The 26,669-nt window shown below is 45.5% G+C and overlaps 1 protein-coding gene across 6 annotated transcripts in view; it reads left to right on the top strand.

Moving 5' to 3' along the window:
• cdk5rap2 (CDK5 regulatory subunit associated protein 2) overlaps positions 1-26,669 on the top strand; it is a 74,766-nt gene that overhangs the window by 20,148 nt on the left and 27,949 nt on the right. For 4 of the 6 annotated variants that reach the window (XM_041897634.2, XM_041897633.2, XM_041897632.2 and 1 more), the window contains exons 1-23: positions 2,042-3,391; positions 3,729-3,863; positions 6,942-7,061; positions 7,275-7,367; positions 7,723-7,941; positions 9,735-9,905; positions 10,229-10,339; positions 12,018-12,155; positions 12,462-12,641; positions 13,463-13,657; positions 13,842-14,033; positions 14,403-14,535; positions 14,661-14,803; positions 15,265-15,381; positions 15,743-15,886; positions 16,353-16,465; positions 16,857-16,999; positions 22,472-22,627; positions 22,959-23,065; positions 23,337-23,456; positions 25,444-25,548; positions 25,720-25,943; positions 26,201-26,642. In XM_041897634.2, coding sequence (XP_041753568.2) covers positions 2,300-3,391; positions 3,729-3,863; positions 6,942-7,061; positions 7,275-7,367; positions 7,723-7,941; positions 9,735-9,905; positions 10,229-10,339; positions 12,018-12,155; positions 12,462-12,641; positions 13,463-13,657; positions 13,842-14,033; positions 14,403-14,535; positions 14,661-14,803; positions 15,265-15,381; positions 15,743-15,886; positions 16,353-16,465; positions 16,857-16,999; positions 22,472-22,627; positions 22,959-23,065; positions 23,337-23,456; positions 25,444-25,548; positions 25,720-25,943; positions 26,201-26,642 — 4,593 coding nt within the window. In that variant the 5' untranslated portion in view covers positions 2,042-2,299. Of the gene's footprint in view, positions 1-2,041; positions 3,392-3,728; positions 3,864-6,941; positions 7,062-7,274; positions 7,368-7,722; positions 7,942-9,734; positions 9,906-10,228; positions 10,340-12,017; positions 12,156-12,461; positions 12,642-13,462; positions 13,658-13,841; positions 14,034-14,402; positions 14,536-14,660; positions 14,804-15,264; positions 15,382-15,742; positions 15,887-16,352; positions 16,466-16,856; positions 17,000-22,471; positions 22,628-22,958; positions 23,066-23,336; positions 23,457-25,443; positions 25,549-25,719; positions 25,944-26,200; positions 26,643-26,669 lie in introns of those variants that run through there. The other 2 variants (XM_041897636.2, XM_041897637.2) reach the window with 1 other exon arrangement.

The following is a 26,669-nucleotide window of genomic DNA, read 5'->3' as shown; positions in this document are numbered from 1 at the left end:
TCACAACACAACTGATTGGCTCAAACTCATTAAGAAGGAAAGAAATTCCACAAATTAACTTTTAAGAAGACACACCTGTTAATTGAAATGCATTCCAGGTGACTACCTCATAAAGCTGGTTGAGAGAATGCCAAGAACGTGCAAAGCTGTCATCAAGGCAAAGGGTGGCTATTTGAAGAATCTCAAATATAAAATGCATTTTGATTTGTTTAACACCTTTTTTGGTTATTGCATGATTCCATATGTGTTATTTCATAGTTTTGATGTCTTCACTATTATTCTACAATGTAGAAAATAGTACAAATAAAGAAAAACCCTTGAATGAGTAGGTCTCCAAACTTTTGACTGGTACTGTACACTACCGTTTAAAAGTTTGGGGTCACTTAGAAATGTCCTTGTTTTCAAACTGGAAAGCTTTATTAGGACTAATTTCCTCCTCATAATGTACAATATCTGTGTCTCCACACACCTAGGCTATTGATGTATTCAAGAAAAGGACTCGTTCTTGCGAAAAGCCTATCTCTCTGTTGTTTTACTTTGTAAAACAATGTTGTTCGATCAATAGGCCTATTTTGGAAGTTGATAACATATTTGGTAGCCTACAGACAGATTAGTCTGCTCTGCTTAGCAGAATCCATTTTCTTTCCAACTGGTGTTTTCCCGCGATTGTATATGAAATATTGCGAAAGGCCTGTTTTGGCTGTAGTATTCAGAATTATTTTGTTTTTTTCCAAACAGACCGCAGTAATTTTATAACTTCGGCAAATGTATTTCAATATGTCAGAGGGTTGCAGCACCTCCAGCACCCTTCCTGTGGCTATGATTCTGTAAGGAAAGAGGTGAAGTGCAACGCTGGAGAGATCAGTTGCAGGCTCATGTCTATTTGAGCGGAGAGAGATCATAGAAAGTGAATATCATTCTAGTTCTGTGAGATACAGGAGCGCTTCTCTCTCACCACAGCAATGGCCACGCGTTGGTTTATAGACTACAATGTTGCACAAACCATAAACCCGGGTTGGCCCAACACTAATCAATTCTTAGAATATTTTCACATTACATTTCTTAGGGGGAAGGAGAATTAAAGAGGAGGCAAAATTTAATTAACTCTGATTTTATTAGAATTTTTACATTACATACAGTGAAAATGAATGTTCATGCCACGAGAGGTACCGGCTCCTGGCAAATGGGTTCCGGAACGAAACAGTCCAAAATTGAGTGGTGCCGCATCCTGTTCCCTCAGGATCCGGCTCAAATTAAGCACTGTTGGTAGCAGAACCGATCAAAATATGAATTTCATCTGCAAGATGGACAAATATAGTAGTATTATTCTGTCCTGTCAGACAGTAGCGGAAGCTGTCAGTCTGTCTCTGGCAGTGCTCATGTTTCCTCCTCTCTCTTGGCCCAGGTTTCTGTGTTAATACAGGATTAGCATCCCGGCAGGAGAGAGTTGCCCTTAGGGTTATTTATGGACTAACTTTATATTAAAAACCACAACCCCTATGGGTTTCTATTGGATTCTGTCTGGGCTGTATGTCAGATTACATGGTGTAAGAGGGGTAAAGCTGGGTAAAAGGAGTCCAGGCTCTGGGTTGTTAGGTCTGTAGTTTGAGAGAGAGACACACACTTAGAGGTCTAAGGGGTCAGGCAGTTCATCACTGTAGCTCTATCATGTTTTCTGAGGTGAGGCAGGTGGTGGCATTGAGGACCAGGTGAGGCCATCTCTTAATCTCAAATCAGATAAATCAGATTTACCTTGCCAAGGAGACCCCCTCCCCGAGTCAATGTCACCTCACCTGTGTAGAGCTAGGGCCCGCTTAGACCCTGCTGTCCTTGTCGGGGCAGCCAGGATGGGTAAATAGTCCTGGGGTCAGATGGGGCTGGATTACGAGGTCAGCAGCCAGCCGTGACACAGGAGATCACCGCGGGTCCAGTCCAGGGGATTTGGTCTGATTGAATGTGTGGGATAGCGGAGGAGGGATCAGAGAATGGGACTTAACGCTTACGCTGCTCTCACCAGGAAGAGCTTTGTCAGTCTCTCCTCTTCACTCAGAGCGGGAGAGTCTGCTGTATGCCATGGCTGGCAGGCTGACGACCATGTGAAAGCGGAGAGTATTTTGTGTTTAGGGTCTGTAAGGAGCATTTTTGAGTGTTGGACTAAACTGTGAGTTTATTGCACTGTTCCTATCACAGAGATGGAGAGCGCATTTTCTCTGTGCCATGGCTGGCAAGCTGACGACTACAAGGGGTCTATCTGAGTGCGTTTCTCTGTTGGACCGAACCATCCTCTCTGGTCATCACCATGAAGGACCCATGCCGCGTATGCGGCGTTCGCCTCATTGGCAGTCAGTGCCGCTGGATCTTCAACCCGTCGGGCAAGCGGCAGCTCCAGGTCATCCTGTCCCACGTGCTGGGGCGCCAGGTCGACCGCGACCCTGATGGCCAGGCGTCAGAGTTCCTGTGCGGCAAATGCGTGTTCAAGCTGGAACGCGTAGTGCAGTGCGACGTGCAGATTGGCAGGCTGCAGGAGGAGCATGCTGCCCAGGTGCAGCGGTTGCAACAGGAGAGGGAGAATCTGAAGCAGTGTGTGGCCCACGTCTACGGACGCCACAACCCCCTGCCAGAGAGGCCCGATGTGGGGGAGGTGAGCACCGTTATGACCCCCCTCTGGAGGTCCTCTGAAGGTGGAAGCCCTGATGAGTGCGGGGGAGGACAGCTTACGTCCGAAGGGCAGAGGAAGGAAGATGGAGGGGAGGGGGATGGGCGGGTGAGGCATTCTGTGAGTATGGACCTCCTGGGTGGACCGGGTGGTCCAGTGGGAGCTGCAGGTCGGTCAAGCTCAGCCCCCAGGAGGGTGCAGTCCGGTGGGGATCCCTGCCCGGCATGCCCGGTGAAGAACCCTGGGCTCCAGTCAGCGCGGCTCCGCTCCAGGAGCATGATGTACTTGGACCTGGTCTACCGCAAAGGCACCCTCTCCGGCTCCAGGCTCCGCTCGGCCTCGCTTCAGTCCCTCAACCCTGACCACCCTCACCAGACAGAACCCCTGGGCCCCCTGTCACAGAGACCGTGCAGAGAGTCAAAGATATCAGTGAGGGAACACTCTCATTCAGTGGACCATGCTACCACCATCACCACCAGACTCCAGAGAGGGCACTCCCCTGCCCAGCCTCCCATCTCCGACCTGCTGCTGCTGCTGCGCTCCATCCCTAGAAATCCAATCCCAGGGACCCCCGGGAGCCGCATCCCCGTCCTGTGGAGGAGGCCCAGGGTGGGACAGCCACTCTCCCCAGGACGCAGCATCACCCCTGGGGCCCGACGCAAGGAGGCTGAGTGGAAGTCCCTCCAGGACGTCACAGAGGAGTTTAATGACGGTTACATGCCTCTCAGAGCTGAGGTAGTCTAGTCATCTCACCTCAGACCGATCCTCTGTAGAGAACTTGGAAGGCAATTGAAATGTATCTTTAGACTGAATTTGGATAATTATTTAACTAATAAAGATCAATCGGTTGTGAGGTTGGATATCGCGACAGTAAAAGTGTCAATTTCTGTTGATAATGGGGAATAAAGTATCTGTTTTAATAAATCAATTAATCAAAGGGATTCACAGGCTTTTCTGCCCATGTGACAGTTTTCCTTCCCCTTTGTTAACCAGTTGACCTCCTTTTCCTTTCTTAGCCAACTCATCCTCTTTGTTGACTAATTTCCCAGAATTGTGTGTTTCCCTTCCCCAGGGTTTCACTGAGCAGCTGAATGAGGTGAGCAGGCTGGAGACAGCCCAGAGGCAGCTGAGTGAGGAGATGAACCAGTTCAGAGCAACCAACCAGAACCTCTCCAAGACCCTGGAGGACATCCAGAATAATAACAAGGTGATTTGGGGGGAAAGAGAAAATGGGGAGCAAATAGTTTTTGTGTTATAGATATATACAGCTGCGGAAAAAATTAAGAGACCACTGCAAAATTATCAGTTTCTCTGGTTTTACTATTTATAGGTATGTGTTTGGGTAAAAATAACATTTTTGTTTTGTTCTATAAACTACTGACAATATTTCTCCCAAATTCCAAATAAAAAATTGTCATTTAGAGCATATATTTGCAGAAAATGACAACTGGTCAAAATAACAAAAAAGATGCAGTGTTGTCAGACCTCGAGTAATGCAAAGAAAATAAGTTCATGTTCATTTTTAAACAACACAATAGTAATGTTTTAATTTAGGAAGAGTTCATAAATCAATATTTGGTGGAATAACCCTGATTTTCAATCACAGCTTTCATGCGTCTTGGCATGCTCTCCACTAGTCTTTCACATTGATGTTGGGTGACTTTATGCCACTCCTGGCGCAAAAATTCAAGCAGCTCGGCTCTGTTTGATGGCTTGTGACCATCCATCTTCCTCTTGATCACATTCCAGAAGTTTTCAATGGAGTTCAGGTCTGGAAATTGGGCTGGCCATGACAGGGTCTTGATCTGGTGGTCCTCCATCCACAACCTTCATTGACCTGGCTGTGTGGCATGGCGCATTATCCTGCTGGAAAAACCAATCCTCAGAGTTGGGGAACAATGTCAGAGCAAAAGGAAGCACGTTTTCTTCCAGGACAACCTTGTACGTGGCTTGATTCATGCGTCCTTCACAAAGACAAATCTGCCCGATTCCAGCCTTGCTGAAGCACCCCCAGATCATCACCGGTCATCCCGGTCAGTAGAGAGTCGTTTTCGCCCTCTGCCGGTCTGTAGCTTTGTTGTCCCCAATGTCTGCTGCTTGACCGTCTTTGAAATTAAGGATGGAAGCAACCTGACGCTCACTGTATCCCTCTGCCAGTAAAGCCAGAATTGAACCTTTCTTTTCCTCACTCAAAACTTTCCTTTTCAACTCTTTTGGCATGGTCAATAGTTATTTTTTGATTTAATATTACTTTTGAGGTACTATTAGCACTGTTTTTGCCATCCAGCTGGTCCTATTGCAAGAGGATAGTGATGACCACAGCAGTGTTTTTTATACTTTTCCTCGTTAAATAAGATTTGGTTCAGGTGATCACCTAATCAGTACCTAATTCAGTAGAATGAGGTGTGCCTGTGTTGGAATTCAACAGACACTGGAATGGAATGGCTGTCATACATGTAGAGATGCTGATTTAAGAAAAGTTTGCAGTGGTCTTAATTTTTTCCAGAGCTGTATATATGCATGCATGCATGCCTGCATACAGTACCAGTCAAAAGTTTGGACACCTACTCATTCAAGGGTTTTTATTTTTACTATTTTCTACATTGTAGGAAAGTAGTGAAGACATCAAAACTATGAAATATCACATATGGAATCATGTAGTAACCAAAAAAGTCTTAAACAAATCAAAATATATTTTATATTTGAGATTCTTCAAATAGCCACCCTTTGCCTTGATGACAGCTTTGCACACTCTTGGCATTCTCTCAACCAGCTTCACATGGAATGCTTTTCAAACAGTCTTGAAGGAGTTCCCACATATGCTGAGCACTTGTTGGCTGCTTTTCCTTCACTCTGTGGTCCAACTCATCCCAAACCATCGCAATTGGGTTGAGGTCGGGGGATTGTGGAGGCCAGGTCATCTGATGCAGCGCTCCATCACTCTCCTTCTTGGTAAAATAGCCCTTACACAGCCTGGAGGTCTGTTGGGTCATTGCATTGTCCTGTTGAAAAAGAAATTATAGTCCCACTAAGCCCAAACCAGATGGGATGGCGTATAGCTGCAGAATGCTGTGGTAGCCATGCTGGTTAAGTGTGCCTTGAATTCTAAATAAATCACAGACCGTGTCACCAGCAAAGCACCCCCACACCATAACACCTCCTCCTCCATGCTTTACAGGCAGCTTAATTAAATAGTACCTGCAAAACACCAGTCTCAACGTCAACAGTGAAGAGGCGACTCCGGGATGCTGACCTTCTAGGCAGAGTTGCAAAGAAATATGAGATATGGCTTTTTCTTTGCAACTCTGCCTAGGTCAGCATCCTGGAGTCGCCTCTTCACTGTTGACGTTGAGACTGGTGTTTTGCGGGTACTATTTATTTGAGCCTGTAATCGAACCCACAATTGCTGATGCTCCAGATACTCAGCTAGTCTCTTTTATTGCTTCTTTAATCAGCACAACAGTTTTCAGCTGTGCTAACATAATTGCAAAAGGGTTTTCTAATGATCAATTAGCCTTTTGAAATGATAAACTTGGATTAGCAAACACAACGTGCCATTGGAACACAGGACTGATTGTTGCTGATAATGGGTCTCTGTACGCCTATGTAGATATGTTTCCAGCTACAATAGCCATTTACAACATTAACAATGTCTACACTGTATTTCTGATCAATTTGATGTTATTGTAATGGACAAAGAAATTGCTTTTCTTTCGAAAACAAGGAAATTTCTAAGTGACCCCAAACTTTTGAACGTTTGTGTGTATGTATGTATGTATGTATATGTGTATATATACATATATATATACATATATAATAATATATACATACACATACACACACATACAACACACTACACACACACACATACATACAACACACACACACACACACACACACACACACACACACACACACACCGGTAGATGTTTTCATCATGGAATTTTCACCATTTTCAAATGAATACACCTAGACAATCCTTTCAGTTCTACAGAAATGGCTGTGGGGTAGGAGCACTTATTAAGGGTGGATTCAAAATGTACCATTTTGATTCATCTAACATGTCAGAGGTAAATTAATTGACTGCGTTGTTGTGTCTACTTAATCATATGCAATTTAGCAGACGCTTTTATGTAAAGCGACTGTTAGTCATGTGTGCATACATTTTACGTATGGGTGGCCCTGGGAATCGAACCCACAATCTTGGCATGCAAGCGCCATTCTCTACTGACCTGAGCTATAGAGGACCACAAGTGACCACTTGTTTTTTTTTTTTTTTTTAAAGGCGCTGTCTGGTAAGCTGGAGGAGACTGAAAACCAGCTGAGCTCAGAGAAGAAGAACGCTCTGAAACGAGACAAAACCATCCAGGGACTCACTCTGGTGCTCAAAGAAAAGGAAAAAGAGGTGCGGTTGATTTTATATTATTCACACAGCATTTTACACTGAATTAAATGTTGACAATGATAACCTAATTTGATATCATACTGTTATAACCAACCTTTGTTGACCCACGAAAAATATGTTGCCTCATATGCTATGCCATCTCTGTGCTACGCAGACTGAGGGCTTATGTAACATTGTCACACCAACCCGTCTATCTCTGTCTGTGTGTTCCAGATTGAAGAGCTGTGCCATGAGATTGAGGACAGGGACGAGGCTTTAGCCAAAGCCAGGGAGGCAGCGCACAAAGCCCAGCTCCAGAAATACCAGGCAAGTCAGATCAGACACAGCATTGGCCGCGTTCCAGGTCCAATACATTGGAGTCGCGCTGCATGCATCAACCAATTGCTGTGTGCCATGTCATTCACTGCGCAGTCGGGAATCGAAGTGCTATTTCATATGATGTTATTAGCTAAACACTATTAAAGGTGATGTGAGATCTGGCAGGCAGCTGCAATGTCTATCTACTCTGCTGTAGTGCTGTAATGTGTGTATCTGTGCGTGTTTGCCAGAGGTCACATGAATACAGACTTCTGCGTTGCACGCACAAGCAAACACGCACTCAAAAGACAAAAATAAGTATCCTGCTTCTCTAACTATATCCATATCCATGCTTTCCCCCCAGGGTGCGGAGGAGCACCAGTCTCTGCTGATGGAGAAGCAGGCGGAGCTGTCCCAGCTCCAGGGGGAGCACCACACCAAGCTGCTGGAGGCCCAGAAGCTGCAGCGCTCCCTGGGCAGGAGGGAGCAGGAGCTGGCTGATCTGCAGCAGGCCAAGGAGCAACTGGACCAGGAGCTGGAGGAGCTGCAGCAGCAGAAGAAGAAGGGGGACAAGGCCCTCAATGTAAGGCCACAGGAGGAATATCTATTGTTGGGCTGGGAATTGCCAGGGACCTCACTATACGGTATTATCACGATATCTAGGTGCTGATACTATATGTATTGCGATTCTCAAGATTCTATACGTATTGTGATTAGAAACTAAGATTTTATTGTGCTTTGATGTTCCAAACATATTGCTCACTATATGTCTGCTGCAGAGAGACGAGAGAGCATGAGAAAACGAGTTTTGATCAGTCAGGGAAATAATGTTGAAAACATGTTGGCTCACTATTTAAAAAGAAGATGGAGAACAAGCTATATAGCAGGGGTTCCTAACTGGCGGCCCCCGGGTGGTTTTATTTGGCCTTCAAGTAAATCATGTATAAAAATAAATGTTCATTGTTGGACATAAAAGACTGTAAAAACACCTCCAAGTGATATTCATTTTGAAAATCTGTTCCCAAGTATTTCCACATATAATAGAGAAGTTATCGTATGCAACTGTAAGCAAGGTTTTAAATTATTATGTTTTAGTCAAATATTAGCTGTTTGGGTAGTCAACAAATGATTTGTAATTATGTTCTGTCTCCCCAACCATCCGCTCAAGAAAAAATCGGCCCATGGCTGAATCTAGTTGATGATCCCTGAGCTATAGGATGAAAAATTCAGGAGTTTTAGCATATATACAGTCGACTAACGCTACCTTCAGTAGCAATAATAAGAAAATGAAAAACGATATACCAATATCCATTCACAGACCGATTTGTATTTTTGCTTTACCTTCTATAGCAGTATTTTCATGTTTGATTTGTTACATTAAATAATTCATTAATGACAACAACAACAAAAAGATCAGTCATCCGTTTTTATTGCCAGTAAGAAACTACTAACAGCTGAGAACTAAAGGCTAACTTGCTAGCACAACAAGTCAACAACTTTGGGAGGGCAACATTGCCAAACAGACTCCTGGAAATTGTCAGACTGCAATTAAAACCCGAAAATGCACAATGAAAAAGGATAATTATTCTGTCAAGGAATAAATAGAAGCATACTAAGACAGGAAAAAACATGACTCTGTGTGTAAATGATAACAAATTAATGCAGGAAATGAAGAAATTGATCAAAATGCTGGAAGTGAGTGTTGGAATTCAACAAATAACTTTGCAAATGGCAACCATTGGTCGAGTACCAGAGTTAGAGGCTGCAAAATAGGATTTTGATTCCTATGCAATGTTCTACAAAGACCACTGTCAGTTTTGTCCTATTATTTTTGGTTGAAGTTTGGTTGAACAGTATAATGCAATGCAATCAGAATGGAGAAAGCCCATTTTATTAAACCACTTAGAATTAATTTGTTGCCATCCTAGGGTCATGCACTACCCATAAAGCATATTTAGAACTTTTATTATTCAGAAGCGTCAAAAATGAGAAAAATACCGCGATATGGTATTTTGGCCAGATCGCCCAGCCCGTCTTTGTTGTGTGGAAAAGCTTTAATATTGGCAATGGGCAAGCTGGGAGCAGGTATAAAAGTTGTCTTATTTAACCTGTTCTGTAGGTTTACTACGGTTGCAAGTTTTACTACCATGTAACTATGTGGTTTTAGCCACACATAATAGAATGCAGAATGTATTCCCCAAAGCCATCAATTTGCCCTAAAGATGAGGGCAACTTTATTTTCTGGGCTTTTGCTAACCACATGACCCAACCATCAATAAACTCCTGACCCTACCTATAATCAATGTACCCTATGAGCACAAGATGTTGAAAACTTTTGCACTCCCTCCTAGTCAGTGTCCTATCTCTGCCATGCAGGAGGTGCAGAACCAGCTAAAGAAGCTGAGTGGGGAGCTGGGCGAGAGGGAGAGCAGCCTGGAGCAGCAGTACCAGGAGCAGCTGGAACAGACAAAGAGGAGGCTGCAGAGTCACGAGATCACCATCCAGCGCCTCACCACCTGCCTGGCCGACAAGGAGCAGCAGCTACAGGTAGATAGTCTGAGAGCTCAAGAAACTAAAAGTGAAACCATAGAAATTGAATCTATGGAAGGGGGCTTAGAGTATCGAACACTGCCAATTTGGGGAGGCCTGTTCTATATGTTCCTTTTCTATGGGTGGAACTAGGTAAATATGGTGTACTAGTACGGGAACTGGGAAAAACTCATGTTCTCTTCTTTTCTCTGTTTTTCTTTTCTTTCTGTCCCTCTATTCGATCTTGTTCTTTCTCTTGCTTTCGCTCTTTTTTTCTCCCTAACTCTCCCTCCTATCTCTGTCTATGCCTCTCTTATCTCTCTCTCTTCTCCCTCTCTCAGGAGTACATGAACATGATGAGAGACATGGAGCAGAGCAGAAGTCCTGAGGAAAGCGACACCATGCTGTCAAAGCTGCGAGAACGACTGAAAGAAAAAGAGAAGGCTCTGGAGGTGGGCTTTCTATCAAAACTCCCTAGCTCTCTTTCTCTCCGTCTCTCTGGCTTTCTATCAATACTCCCTAGCTCTCTTTCTCTCCGTCTCTCTGGCTTTCTATCAATACTCCCTAACTCTCTTTCTCTCCTTCTCTCTGGCTTTCTATCAATACTCCCTAACTCTCTTTCTCTCCGTCTCTCTGGCTTTCTATCAATACTCCCTAGCTCTCTTTCTCTCTGTCTCTCTGGCTTTCTATCAATACTCCCTAGCTCTCTTTCTCTCTGTCTCTCTGGCTTTCTATCAATACTCCCTAGCTCTCTTTCTCTCCGTCTCTCTGGCTTTCTATCAATACTCCCTAGCTCTCTTTCTCTCCGTCTCTCTGGCTTTCTATCAATACTCCCTAGCTCTCTTTCTCTCCGTCTCTCTGGCTTTCTATCAATACTCCCTAGCTCTCTTTCTCTCTGTCTCTCTGGCTTTCTATCAATACTCCCTAGCTCTCTTTCTCTCAGTTTCTCTGGGTTTCTATCAATACTCCCTAGCTCTCTTTCTCTCTGTCTCTCTGGCTTTCTATCAATACTCCCTAGCTCTCTTTCTCTCCGTCTCTCTGGCTTTCTATCAATACTCCCTAGCTCTCTTTCTCTCCGTCTCTCTGGCTTTCTATCAATACTCCCTAGCTCTCTTTCTCTCCGTCTCTCTGGCTTTCTATCAATACTCCCTAGCTCTCTTTCTCTCCGTCTCTCTGGCTTTCTATCAATACTCCCTAGCTCTCTTTCTCTCAGTTTCTCTGGGTTTCTATCAATACTCCCTAGCTCTCTTTCTCTCCGTCTCTCTGGCTTTCTATCAATACTCCCTAGCTCTCTTTCTCTCTGTCTCTCTGGCTTTCTATCAATACTCCCTAGCTCTCTTTCTCTCTGTCTCTCTGGCTTTCTATCAATACTCCCTAGCTCTCTTTCTCTCCGTCTCTCTGGCTTTCTATCAATACTCCCTAGCTCTCTTTCTCTCCGTCTCTCTGGCTTTCTATCAATACTCCCTAGCTCTCTTTCTCTCAGTTTCTCTGGGTTTCTATCAATACTCCCTAGCTCTCTTTCTCTCCGTCTCTCTGGCTTTCTATCAATACTCCCTAGCTCTCTTTCTCTCTGTCTCTCTGGCTTTCTATCAATACTCCCTAGCTCTCTTTCTCTCCGTCTCTCTGGCTTTCTATCAATACTCCCTAGCTCTCTTTCTCTCAGTTTCTCTGGGTTTCTATCAATACTCCCTAGCTCTCTTTCTCTCAGTTTCTCTGGGTTTCTATCAATACTCTCTAGCTCTCTTTCTCTCCGTTTCTCTGGCTTTCTATCAATACTCCCTAGCTCTCTTTCTCTCCGTCTCTCTGGGTTTCTATCAATACTCCCTAGCTCTCTTTCTCTCAGTTTCTCTGGGTTTCTATCAATACTCTCTAGCTCTCTTTCTCTCCATCTCTCTGGCTTTCTATCAATGTTTGAAAATAAAATATTTCTCTCTAGCTCTCTTTCTCTCAGTCTCTCAATTCAATTGCTTTATTGGCATGATGTAAAAATGCCAAAGCGTACTTTGGAAATGGAATGATTCATTAACAACATGAAGACTGTCACAAACAGGACAATGTCACTCTGATCTGATGAAGAAAATTGTAAGCCTTTGGTCTTTAATGTCAACGTCCTGTATGGCTCCTCCACAGCAAGCGCTGGATGAGAAGTTTGCGGCACTAGAAGAGAAAGACAACGAGATCCACCAGCTACACCTGTCACTCAGGGAGAAGGAGAGGGACCTGGAGAGACTCAACAACCTGCTGTCTCACAATGAGGACACCATCAATGTAAGGCACCATGATCACCCCACCAGCGTTGGGGTCAATTCCATTTCAATTCAGTCAATTTAGGGATTCAACAGAAATGTTAACTCCTCCAATTTCCCTCATTGCTTTTCAATGAGGAGAATTGGAATTTCGATTTACTTAATAAATTGACTGAATTGAAATAGAATTGACACCAACCCTGCATGTCTTATTTAATAAAGTCACACTAGCTCCTATATAGGGTTGTTGCAAGGACTGCTAGGCTAAACATCATGTTGAATGGAGAGTCTACAACACTGGTCTTACACACTCCCTCGCTCCCTGCAGAGTTTTGACACGTTGATCAAGGAGAAGGACGTGGAGCTGCAGCACCTGGCCAACACCCTGAAGAACCTGCAGCGGGCCAAGCAGGATGTGGAGGACAATCTGAACCGAGCCTGCAGGGAGAAGGACTCCATCATCAGTCAGCTGCAGCTCTCCCTGGAGGGCAAGACCAAGGACATGGAGGTAGGAAGACGCAGTACTTTGTCCTTTTTTAAGGGTCTGGGACCTGGTCTGGGACCTGGTCAAGCTGACACTCACAAATCATTACCTGAACATAAAGACTCTTACAACACAGGCTTCAATACTCACAAAACACTGACATCATTCACCAAACACACTGTCGTTCAATAATATACAGATTTTTATATAATATTGACCTAGTATCTCTTGGAAAAGAGGTTAATCCCAGAAAGTTAAAGCTGGATAAGTAAAGATTGACAAAAATAACAAACCTCTCTGTGTCTCTCTCTCGCTCTCTCTGTGTCTCTCTCTCGCTCTCTCTGTGTCTCTCTCTCTGTCTCTGTGTGTCTCTGTGTGTCTCTCTCTGTCTCTCTCTGTCTCTGTGTGTCTCTCTGTCTGTCTCTCTGTGTCTCTCTCTCTATCTCTCTGTGTCTCTCTCTATATCTATCTATCTCTCTATCTATCTACTCCTGAGTGGCGCAGTGGTCTAAGGCACTGCATCGCAGTGCTAACTGTGCCATTAGAGATCCTGGTTCGAATCCAGGCTCTGTCGCAGCCGGCCGCGACCGGGAGACTCATGGGCGGCGCACAATTGGCCCAGCGTCGTCCAGGGTAGGGGAGGGAATGGCCGGCAGGGATGTAGCTCAGTTGATAGAGCATGGCGTTTGCAACGCCAGGGTTGTGGGTTCGATTCCCACGGGGGGCCAGTATATATAAAAAATAAAATAAAAATAGGTATTCACTAACTGTAAGTCGCTCTGGATAAGAGCGTCTGCTAAATGACTAAAATGTAAATATATATATCTCTCTCTGTCTGTGTGTAGGCGATGGCGAGTGCCCTGCTGAGCCAATCCCAGTCTCAGGCCCATGACCTTGCGGAACAGATGGGTCAGAGGTTAAAGGTGGCAGAGGCCATGCTGGTGGATGCAGTCAAGGCCCGTGAGAGGCTGGTGGCGGACAACGAGAGCGCCGTGGAGGGCCTGCTGGCCACAATCAGCAGCAAGGACCAGCTGCTCAAGGTACACACACACACACACACACACACACACACACACTGGAGGCATTTTTACTGGTTGATTTATCCTGATGAGAAAGTATCTGTCTAATAACATCCACACTCGCATTCTATTCGTCTTAACGTTGTAATATTTTTACAGGAGGTTTAGCTTTTATGATCTCATGTTTTCTCTCCTGTCCCTCCAGGAGTCAGCGGAGCACTATAACAGGACGCTGTCTGAGCGCATCCAGGAGATCCAGGAGCTGAGGCGACAGCTGTGTACCCGGCAGCAGCAGCTGGCCTCTGCCGAGAAACTTAGTTCCACGGCAACACAGGAGGGTTACCTGGAGATGGCCGAGCTCAGGGTCCTGCTGACCGAGAAGGAATCTATCATCAATGTGAGTTTGGACAGAGGGAGTTATTTGGATAGGTGCAAAGTACACTACTATTTTGTAAAGTGTGGGGGTGTTTTTGATAGTTTAGGATTTAGATGACGGATGGCTACAATATGTGCAGGATTTTGCTCCAGCCCAGCTCTAACGCACCTCACAAGTTAAAAAATAAGATAAAAATGCTTTGGTCAAAATGGAAGACCGTTTGGTTATTTTTGTGTTAATGCTGGGCTAGAACAAAACCTGCACACAGCATTGGCCATCTTGATTTCTCTTGTAATATTTGCTCTTGGTAGAATAACGTTGAATAAAGTTAATTGCAAGGTTATGCACTAGAGAGCTCCAGTGTGTTAAACTTTTGATTTAATCTGCCAGAAACTTCTGGAGCGTGGCCAGGAGAGGGACCAGTTCCTGGCTGAGTTGAGGCAGAAGGAACCTGCACCGTCCCAGGTGCTGGAGCTCAGACAGACCATCAAGGTGCTCCAAGAGAGACTGGACGAGTGGGAAGGTGAGAGGCTTTACCTCTTAAAGCAGCAAGCTGTGCTAAACAGTTTGGCATGGCAATGAGTTGGCCGAAGTACAAACTGTCAAACTGACCCCACTAATCCTCTACTGGTTTTGTTCCCTCTGTAGGTGACCTCTCCAAGAGGAACAACAATGAAGACAGCATGGAAAAGGTCCCTCTCGTCAAGAAGACTGTGGTCATCCTGAAGAAGGAGTTGTCTCAGAAGACTGAGGCTCTCAACAAGGCTCTGAAGAAGCAGAACGAGCTCCAGGTGAGAACAGTACATACTGCAGCCTTGCAGGTAGCCTAGTGGTTAAGAGTATTGGGCCAGTAACCGAAAGGTCGCTGATTCGAATCCCCGCATGGCAGTTAACTCCCAACAACTGCTCCCCGGGAGCCGATGAAGTGGACGTCGATTAAGGCACCCCATTAAATGCGGAAGACACATTTCGGTTGAATGCATTCAGTTGTGCAACTGACTAGGTATCCCCTTTCCCATTTACTCTGACTGAGGAGTAAGAAAGTTAATCACTTTCACTTTCTTGATTCTTTGTTGGTTTGTCATTGTGTTAAAACATTTTTCTTTGCTCTTGGTCATATATAACCTCTGGGCACATCTCAGAATCATAAAATTATTCTCCACAAGTACAAATCCTGACTATTAGGTGGATAATACAAAATGGACCGTAGGTTAATGTCTTCATTCCATCCCATTGTTCTCCTGTGTTCCAGATGTCCCTGGCTGATCTCCAGTTAGTGTTGTCTGAGCTGGAGGGGCGTATCGAGGGCCAGGCGGCCAGCATAGACTCCCTCACCACAACCCTGGAGACCAAGGACGAGATTATAAACGTGAGTGGATGGCCAGTGGCCTCCTCACAGACTGCTACTAATCTACACAGACACTCATACACACACTCAAGCAGGCTCAGGAGGTTACCTGGTGCCATTTGGTTTCATGGGTAGATTGCACAGGGTTAATCAACCTGGCTGACATTGAACTGATTTTGGCCATCACCACCTTTGCTACTCTTGAGCGTGGCTCAGTTGAAACAATCTACTGCAGTCATTGTAAATTACGAAAGGAGATGAACACATCTGAGCGATACATTCACTTCAATACATTTGTTTTTTTAAACCTTTCGAGGGCACTTTTTTATTTGCTGTAACTAGTTTCCCTCAAAGTCTCTCTGCTGTGTGTGTGTGCTGACAGGACCTCCACCAGCGTCTGGGCCAAAGAGGGGACAGTCAGACCCGGGAGCCCCAGGATCAGGCTGCCGAAGCATGGGTGGAGCGCTCGCTCCCTGGCCTCCCTCAGAGGGAGAGGACCATCATCGGGGGTGACAGCCAGCAAGAGGTAGCACCACGCAAAAGCAAGCCCTGCCTGAAACGTATTTATGAGCTGTAGTGTGCCATCGATCTTCAGAAAAAACAGCCATGTCTGAATGTACCATAGTCGAGTGTTAAATCAAAAAATGAATAAAGTCACAACCTTTTGTGATGTCTGGTTTAATTGTGTGAAAATAAAGTTTTCAACAACAACACAATAAAGTCACAATTTGAAAAGGCTCACTTTTTCGTCTGCATGTCAAAACAGTCAAGCATGAGAATAAACCCACCGTGACCTGGTTCCTGTTCACTAGGCACCAAAACTGACTGTCACATGGCGGGGCTACCTGGACCTGTCCAATAACGATCACTCATTTTCGTTTTCCGTTGCGAAACGTTTTAAACCATCTCCAATTGCATGCACAATGAATATGACCCTTGTACAGCTACTGATTGAGTGGCATCTGACCTTTGACCTGTGCCTCCCTCCCCAGGTCCTGCCCTTGTTGGCTGACCTGCAGGTGGAGCACCGCTCTTTGAACCGAGCCCTGAGGGCTGAGCAGCAGCTCTACTCCAGCTTGGTTCGCACCGTTAAAGAACAGGACAGGTATCGGGACGATTATCACAGATTGGATTTATTCCACATCATATTCTATTGACATGTAATTGAAATAGTCTTACCAAAGTCCTTTTTTATACACTTTGGTTGGTGTGGCATTCAAAAGGGTTTATTTTTTTGTTGCAATAGCCAGTATCTCCATAGATAGATATTGTCTACTGGTACCCCGTGTATACAGCCAAGTTATCTTTACTCATTTGTGTATTTATTCCTCATGTTATTATTTTTCCCCTCTGCATTGTTGTGAAGGGCCCGTAAGCAAGCATTTCACTGTTAGTCTACACCTGTTGTTTACAAAGCATGTGACAAATAAAATGTGATTTGTCTACTTACGTAGATATGTGGAATAGTAATGTATACATTGTGTTTTGTTTTGCAGTGCCCAGCGTCTTCACGCCCTCCAGATGGAGCTGACGGCCGTGACGCTCCTCAGACAGCAGCTGGAAGAGGGAATCCGGAGCAACGAGGAGCTCCGAGAAGACCTGGAAAGGGAGATCGCCAGAGCCAAGCTCTCAGGAGCAGGTGCAGTAGTAGTACACAGAAGAGGAGGGGGAGACTAGAGAGGGGGGGGAGAAAGGGAACTAGGAAGGGCACAGAAGGAGGGGGAGACTAGAGAAGGGGGAAGAATGAAGGGAACTAGGGAAGGGCACAGAAGGAGGGGGAGACTAGAGAGGGGGGGAGAATGAAGGGAACTAGGAAGGGCACAGAAGGAGGGGGAGACTAGAGAGGGGGAAGAATGAAGGGAACTAGGAAGGGCACAGAAGGAGGGGGAGACTAGAGAGGGGGGGAAGAATGAAGGGAACTAGGAAGGGCACAGAAGGAGGGGGAGACTAGAGAGGGGGGGGAGAATGAAGGGAACTAGGAAGGGCACAGAAGGAGGGGGGAGACTAGAGGGGGGGAAGAATGAAGGGAACTAGGAAGGGCACAGAAGGAGGGGGGAGACTAGAGAAGGGGGGAAGAATGAAGGGAACTAGGAAGGGCACAGAAGGAGGGGGAGACTAGAGAGGGGGGAAGAATGAAGGGAACTAGGAAGGGCACAGAAGGAGGGGAGACTAGAGAGGGGGGAAGAATGAAGGGAACTAGGAAGGGCACAGAAGGAGGGGGAGACTAGAGAGGGGGGGAAGAATGAAGGGAACTAGGAAGGGCACAGAAGGAGGGGGAGACTAGAGAGGGGGAAGAAAGGGAACTAGGAAGGGCACAGAAGGAGGGGGAGACTAGAGAAGGGGGAAGAATGAAGGGAACTAGGGAAGGGCACAGAAGGAGGGGGAGACTAGAGAAGGGGGAAGAAAGGGAACTAGGAAGGGCACAGAAGGAGGGGGAGACTAGAGGGGGGGGAAGAATGAAGGGAACTAGGAAGGGCACAGAAGGAGGGGGAGACTAGAGAGGGGGGGAAGAAAGGGAACTAGGAAGGGCACAGAAGGAGGGGGAGACTAGAGAGGGGGGGAAGAATGAAGGGAACTAGGAAGGGCACAGAAGGAGGGGGAGACTAGAGAGGGGGGGGAAGAATGAAGGGAACTAGGAAGGGCACAGAAGGAGGGGGAGACTAGAGAGGGGGGGAAGAATGAAGGGAACTAGGAAGGGCACAGAAGGAGGGGGAGACTAGAGAGGGGGGGAAGAATGAAGGGAACTAGGAAGGGCACAGAAGGAGGGGGGGGAGAATGAAGGGAACTAGGAAGGGCACAGAAGGAGGGGGAGACTAGAGAGGGGGGGAAGAATGAAGGGAACTAGGAAGGGCACAGAAGGAGGGGGGAGACTAGAGGGGGGGGAAGAATGAAGGGAACTAGGAAGGGCACAGAAGGAGGGGGAGACTAGAGAGGGGGGGAAGAATGAAGGGAACTAGGAAGGGCACAGAAGGAGGGGGAGACTAGAGAGGGGGGGAAGAATGAAGGGAACTAGGAAGGGCACAGAAGGAGGGGGAGACTAGAGAGGGGGGAAGAAAGGGAACTAGGAAGGGCACAGAAGGAGGGGGAGACTAGAGAGGGGGGGAAGAATGAAGGGAACTAGGAAGGGCACAGAAGGAGGGGGAGACTAGAGAGGGGGGGAAGAAAGGGAACTAGGAAGGGCACAGAAGGAGGGGGAGACTAGAGGGGGGGGAAGAATGAAGGGAACTAGGAAGGGCACAGAAGGAGGGGGGAGACTAGAGAGGGGGGAAGAAAGGGAACTAGGGAAGGGCACAGAAGGAGGGGGGAGACTAGAGAGGGGGAAGAATGAAGGGAACTAGGAAGGGCACAGAAGGAGGGGGAGACTAGAGAGGGGGGGGAAGAATGAAGGGAACTAGGAAGGGCACAGAAGGAGGGGGAGACTAGAGAGGGGGGAAGAATGAAGGGAACTAGGAAGGGCACAGAAGGAGGGGGAGACTAGAGAGGGGGGAAGAATGAAGGGAACTAGGAAGGGCACAGAAGGAGGGGGGAGACTAGAGAAGGGGGAAGAATGAAGGGAACTAGGAAGGGCACAGAAGGAGGGGGGAGACTAGAGAGGGGGGGAAGAATGAAGGGAACTAGGAAGGGCACAGAAGGAGGGGGAGACTAGAGAGGGGGGGAAGAATGAAGGGAACTAGGAAGGGCACAGAAGAGGGGAAGGAGAAGGAGGGGGAGACTTGAGAGGGAGGAGGGGTTCTGATCCTTTGTTTCCTAAACTAGACAGCTGGCCGAAACTCAGCTGTGAATGAACAATGTATATATTGAGTTGAGGAAGTAGAGACCCACTATACTATTTTAAAATGTCCAATACTAACATTGATTTATGGTACTTTTATAGGAAGTTATGCATGCTCTCTTAGAAAGAGGGAGAGGCGGCACACACACACACACACACACACACACACACACACACACACCCTATCAACCATGGTCAGTTTTGTTGCTGCATGTTCTAACACTGCCTGGGGTTGCCAAGCCTGCTGTCCACCTGGTCATTTTTAATCTCTGTTTGCTCTCTTCTGTTCACTGTCATCCTCCCCATCTGCATGTCTAAAACAAAACCGCAATAGCCTACTTTCTTTCTTTGCCTCTGTTAATGTCACCACTAGTACCTCCTATAAACTCATCCTCTCACCTGTAAAGTCATTTCCTCTGTCCTGGTTATGAGCTACTCTGCACAATAAAACATAATGCATGTTGTCTGTCTGTCCATCTGTCTTTCTCACTTACAGTTTACCTTGACTCATTTGCTTATCTTCTACTTTTTAATTTTGTTTTTGTTTATCCATTAAAAAGCCATGTCTGTCTCGTTGCATCACTTCACTCGCATATCACATGAAATCATTGTCACTTATCCAATGTCTGCTCTGTTAGGAACTTAGCAGTTAGTACACGCACACACTCTTATCAAGCCATCTGTAAGCTGATTCAATTACAGCTTTTATGCCATTACAAAATCTACAGGGTTGGGGCAGTTACAGAGCATACCTCTGTGGCTGCTTCCCTGTTCTCTACCCTTCTTCCAAAGTGTGCACTTGCTTGTGAAGTGTGCATTCGCTTCAACCATGTTACCCAAGTTGTTTACAAAACATAAACCGGTCAATAGAATCCTACATGCTGAACTGAATTCAACGACCAAGAGCGATGGAATGTCACTGTTTAGTAGTGCAATGCTTCAGTGGATGCAGTGTTAGGACACATACCAAGATATAACCTGGATTGATGATGCCAGGTGCCTGTGAGAGTGTAGAGCTCTGTATACGTGTGGCAGCAGAACTTGTGTGTGCGTACACGTGTGACAGTCTGAACCTGATGATTTATTAATCTATGGTGCAACCTGTGTGTGCATTCCAGTTCATACCTTCCCTCCCCTATAAAGAGAGCCAGCTATATAAATATAGGTAAGATGCCCTGGGCTCATATTTAATGCTGCTCAGTAGAGGGAGGGGGGAACTGCTCCTTATAGTGGCTTTATATTTATACTGAACACAAATATAAACGCTACATGCAACAATTGTATTGATTTTACGCAGTTACAGTTCATATGAGGAAATCAGTCAATTTAAATAAATAAATTAGGTCCTAATCTAAGAATTTCACATGACTGGGAATACAGATATGCATCTGTTGGTCACAAAAAAATGGGCCTCACAATGGGCCTCAGGATCTCGTCACGGTATTTTTGTGTATTCAAATTGCCATCGATAAAATGCAATTGTGTTCGTTGTCCGTAGCTTATGCCTGCCCATACCATAACCCCACCGCCACCATGGGGCACTCTGTTCACAGCATTGAAATCAGCAACCCCCCCACCCCGTCCCGTCCCGTTCCACACACACAACGCCCTACACGTGGTCTGCGGTTGTGATGCCGGTTGGACGTACTGCCAAATTCTCTAAAACGACGTTGGATGTGGCTTATGGTAAAGAAATGAACATTCACTTCTCTGGCAACAGCTCTGGTGACCAATTGCACGCTCCCTTAACTTGAGACATCTGTGGCCTTGTGTTGTGACAAAACTGCATGGTTTAGAGTGGCCTTTTATTGTCCCCAGCACAAAGTACACCTGTGTAATGATCATGCTGTTTAATCAGCTTCTTGATATGCCACACCTGTCAGGTGGATGGATTATCTTGGCAAAGGAGAAATGCTCACTAACAGGGATGTAAACACATTTCTGGGATCTTTTATTTCAGCTCATGAAACATGGGACCAACACTTTACATGTTGCGTTTATATTTTTGTTCAGTATACATGATACATTTTATTTTGGCCATTATTTATATTTTATATCACAGCATTGTTGAATAATCATTTCTGATTGGCTAGAAGGGCATTCTAGAATGGACATTAAAACCAGATAATGGGACAGTTGGAAAAGATATCGGGACACCTTGCAATCATGACGCAATATGCACCTACATATGCAGACCATACTTGCTACAAAGCTAAATCAACAACCACACAAACTGAAATTGGATACATTGTAAGAGTGACTTGTACATACACTGAATGTACAAAACATTAAGAACACCTGCTCTTTCCAGGACGGACCGAACAGGTAAATCTCAATATTGCGACTCAATATTGGGAAGGCGTTCCTAATGTTTGGTATACTCAGTGTATATCTATCTAGGTAGTTGAATTCAGTACAGCATGTAGAATGATTTGAATGAACCTGTGTATATTATGTATTGTAAAGAACATGGGTGCCCTTGAAGCATTATTCCACTGACTCATTCCTTATGTAACTCTACATGCAGTGACTCAAACCCCAGGCTTTTGAGTGTTGATATTTCTGTTCTATGCATAGTTCACCTGTGCATGAGGTTTCTATTAATGCTCGATTATGTGATCTTGATTTTTTTTTTTTTTACTAAATATACACTTCCAAATGTAACACAGGAACTGGAAAGGGCAGAAGTTAATGTTTGTTGCTCCCAGAGGTGATCTTAAGTTAAGTGTGGTGACCCAACATACAAGATGAACAGAAGGTTTACTAAAGATCACATTTTGGAGTAGCAAACAGTGAACATGCATTTTTCTTACTTTTCAAGTATTTCCCCCCACCTTTCTGAGAGTACATTCAGTAGGTAATGCTTTATTAATCTGTCTTGGTCTCTCTTGAACTAGGAATCGCCCAAATCATGGGTCGGTGGGTTGCAGCCAGTCACTCTTAGTTTACAGTTAGATAAAGACTAGATTATGGTTAGAAATGTGACTCTCTTTTAGGGGACCAAGTAAATTCACATGGCTTTAAGATGGGACACAATGCAAAAACATCTGTGGTGTATTCGTTAGCACACACCGTAGCAAAACGTTTCAAGATGTTGTAAAGTCCAGGCAGTCCCTAGTCTTCCGTTTGGTGCCTAAACACCCTTAGCAGAGTTTGCCAACTACCGGATGTATCTGGTTTTCATGGATACAGCTAATTCAACCTAGCTTCCTTTTCCACTAAAAACCGGATGTGGGAACTCCGCTCAGGCGTTTTCTTTTACGCCTGCTACGTCAGGTTAGTGCCTAAAGAACACCCTGGTCCTCCGTCTGTCTCTAACCCACTCATGTCTCTCTGCAGGCCGTGAGGGCCAGGGCGAGGGCCACGTTGACCCCAGGGAGCTGCAGAGTGTCAGGCATCAGCTGGAGGACGCCCAGCGCTGGAACGCCTCCCTGCAGGCCCGCCTCGGAGCCATCCAGAACCGCGGGGGAGGGGTGGGCGCCACCAACGACACTGGTGAGAACCAGGATACTGTACTATCGCATCATCACAAACCCTGACAATGTCTCAGCACATTGACAAGCACAGTAGAGCCGGGATGGGCAACTCGAGGAGACACTTACATTTTAGTCATTTAGCAGACGCTCTTATCCAGAGCGACTTACAGTTAGTGAGTGCATACATTTTCATACTGCAGGGTCTCTTTAGAGTGCACAACCCTGGTTTCCTTGGTCTTATTCAGTCACAGACTTAAAGGAGTGTTCCTTTAAATATTTGTGGAGCATACCTGAAGTTAAAGTGCAGTCTGTATGTTGCTAGTAAGTAACTCTCCTCTCCTCTGTTCCAGCTGACACCCTGGGTAGTTTCATGGCCGACCAGACGTCCTACATGAGTATCTGTGTAGGAGAGGGGGAGGGCCTGGACCATCTGTCTGTAGAGGAGCTCCGACAGAAGGTCAGCTTTCACTTCACTGCATTATCATACTTCTTATGTCATATTTAATTCATACATGATCATACTTCATATGTTATTTTATTTATACATTATCATACCTTTTTTCCTGTAAATAATATCGCTTTATTCTGGCGTCGAGCCGAAGAGCTAAACTGGAGGGAAACACATTTTTAAAATAGTTTTTATTGTTTCTAAGCAATCCAATGCTAGTGGTTAATGCAGGGTGTACATCACTACTGATAAGTTGCTAACATCAGTGTCTCTCCTGTAGGTGATGGAGCTGCAGGACTATGTCAGTAGACTGCAGGCTGTGAATGGGGACCTGCAGAGGACGCTGTCTTTGGCCGAGGGCTCAGACCACAACCTATCACAAAGCAGCTCTGGGAAAGAGGTATGTCCAATTTCAAATCGACCCCTTTGGCAGGCACCTTGGCACTTCTGTAGATCAGAAATGATTGGAAAAGTGTATTTAATATGATTGAAATTCTATCTAAGCCTGTCAGAGAGGAAGGTTAAGTTATTACTGTATTGTTTATAGCTGACAGATCCGTGTAGATCTATATGTAGGCTCTTGTGCTTAGTGCTAGATGTCAATTTGGAATTCGGAGGTGCGTTCAGTTCGCTTGAATGTTTGCTATGTTGCGGAGCGGTTTGTACTGAACAACACATTTCACCAAAACGTTCTTGTATGTCCTTGAACAGACTTCGAAGTACATTTGGTGGGTGTCTCGAGGTGTGGCTTGATGCAATGAGTGACCTATTTAAAGGGCATTGGCCACACTGACAGCGTTCCCCAACCCCTCCCCGTTTTTCAACTGGTAGTTCAGTACAGCACCGTTTCCGTTCAATTGAACGTTCCAGAACGTAAAAACGTACTGAATGCAGCCCAGAAGTAGTACTTCCTGATGCTCTGGGCAGGGCTTTAAAGTGCGGTATGCCAATAAATATTTTACACTGCGACCATGAGTTTTATTTTAGGAGCACTGTGCGACTATGAAACAAATCTCCCAGATTATAATTGTTGTAATGATGAGGCTTCGCTGTACAGTTGTCTCCGAGTGCGTAAGAGAAACAAGCGATTACAGATTCATTAGCGTCATGGTTACACAATTACTACAGCGAGAACGGCTGGCTTTTAGGCCAACCAGGTCAAGAGATCTGACCCACATTTTTATCTTCCTATAGTGGATCGCTGGGACCACATTTTACATTCATAAAGCATTATTTTTTATTTAATTTTTGTCATTTAGCAGACGCTCTTATCCAGAGCGACTTACAGGAGCAATTAGGGTTAAGTGCCTTGCTCAAGGGCGCATGGACAGATTTTTCACCTAGTCGGCTCGGGGATTAGAACCAGCGACCTTTCGGTTACTGGCACAACGCTCTTAACCACTAAGCTACCTGCCGCCATGTCCTGGGCCATTCAAAAGCTAGTCGAGCCTCGTTACCATTTGTTTACACTTTGTTCAAGCATGTTACCCCTTTGCTAGTTAGCTAACAACCTGGTAACTTTACCAGTATATCCAAACATTTGGGGGCACAGAAAGAAAGGGAAAGGGAAAGGGATAGCTTCTTCAGGAGATCAATGATCATAGAAATTAATGAATGACAGATCTCTTGCATATCTTCATCACAAACCTGACATTTTTAAAGAGACTGTTTAAAATGTTCAATGTAATGCATCTCAATAGGAAAATAGTGCTTTGTAGAAACGTAATATTCCACAAATGACTGTAATTTCAATGACAGGTATTCATATCAACATTTTAGCTTTTATAATAAACAAATGTAATTACAGTGTTACATATTAGTTTCTAGGCCACAATGGCTTTAAAAGTAGCTAGAATGTATATAGGCCGGATTTATAGGCTGTATATCAATCAATAAAAAATGCAGGTTCTCCTACGTTTCATGTGGCACTCCTGACTTTAAAAAAAATAATTGGGAGCACCAGTGCTACCAATGAAACATTTAAATTTAGAGTCCTGGGCACAGCTTCATCCTAATCCTCCCCCCTGACCTCTTACTGACCTTTTCACCCTGAACCCTCACTGATGTATGTTAGTTTGTTCTGTCTCCTTACTAAACACTTTTGCAGTACTGTGTCCTATATCTGTTTTTCCTCTTAACTAATGCATTATGTCTCTGTAGTATACAGCATTTACCATTTCTTTCCACCCCTCCTAACTCAGTCCTTGTTCTTTCTTATGTGTCCCATGAAACAGTCTTTTCTTACCCCATGCCACATTAGACACGTCGCTGTCACGCCATTCTGCCTTTGCTGTGGTGCCATGTTGTCTTATGGATTCTGTTCCCTCATTGCATTTTTTCCGTTACAAAGCCATGTGTCACATACGCCTCCCATTCCATTACTATAGCAGGATCTAGAGAGGAGACAGGAGAAAAGGTCACTGCACAGTGACAGAGGCCACAGTGACTCTGGCCAGGACAAAGGGAGCCAGACGGACAGCGGCCTTGGACAGGTAAGCAGGGGTGATGAGGATAAAAGATGGGTGATGAGGAAAATAAATGTTTAGTTGTTTTATGCATCTTAAAGAACCACAGCAATTTTGACACGAGAAAGTATTAATTGAGCATTATGTACCATACCACGTATAGTACTTCTCATACATTCTGACAAATTCCCTTTTCAGGTGGTAGATGGAAGGCTGAATGACGGCCACCAATCTGATGATGTGACTGTGCGCAGTACCCTGGCCCAGATCCAGAGAGGGATATGGCATCCCTGGTCTTCCAAAGCCACCAGTGAGAGCCAGTCACAGAGCAGCCAACAGGGAGAGGTGGAGAGGGACCGAGACTGGGAGCAGCTTAGGTCTCTCCTGTCCGACTGTGGGGCATTATCAGTCACCCACCTCAGGTGAGTCACCTTCATCCTCTATCTAATTCAGACTGGACTGTCTTAGGCTTTATGTACTGTGTTTAGCTTTATTTGAACTGACATGGAAAGTTGATTCAGCCACGCGTATTGTGATTGCTCTACTCATTTGCCCAGTTTACATACTAATGAAGGTTATTCAATTGAATGTCCTGCGTTTTAGGTGGGGTGGTTACTTTTTCATAAGGAGGAGGAAAGCGATTGTGCTTTTCCACTAATAATTCTGTGTGTTTTTTTAGGGAGGAGCTCCAGAGGTTGCGGTCAGAGAACGTGGACCTGAGAGGTCAATTAAAGGAGGAGAAATCCACTGAGTCCAAGGAGAGCGCCGACACCTCGGGCGACAGCGGCGACGGACAGGGCGACCTCCGCAAGACAGTGGAGAGGCTGAGGTCAGAGGCCAAAGGTCACCGCGAGATCATCCAGCTGCTGAAGGAGCAGCTGGAGAGGACTGAAGTGGTGGTGGACGTAGAGACCCGGTCGGATAGTCAGTCGGACATGATGGTCACGATGACCCGGGAGATGGAGAAGCTGCGTTTGGAGCAGGAGGGAGGAGCGCATGGTAGAGAGAAAGTGCTTGAAGGAGAAGAGCGAGGGAAAGCACAGGGAGATGGTCATGCCACACAGGGGAATAGCCACACACAGCCTGCCAAGGGACACTCATATCGCATTGCAAGACATGGGGTAAGTACTGTCATTGAAATAGTAAAG

Source organism: Coregonus clupeaformis, chromosome 15, assembly GCF_020615455.1.
Source record: "Coregonus clupeaformis isolate EN_2021a chromosome 15, ASM2061545v1, whole genome shotgun sequence".
Taxonomy (NCBI): Eukaryota; Metazoa; Chordata; class Actinopteri; order Salmoniformes; family Salmonidae; genus Coregonus; species Coregonus clupeaformis.
This window is presented reverse-complemented; position numbering and strand designations above follow the sequence as displayed.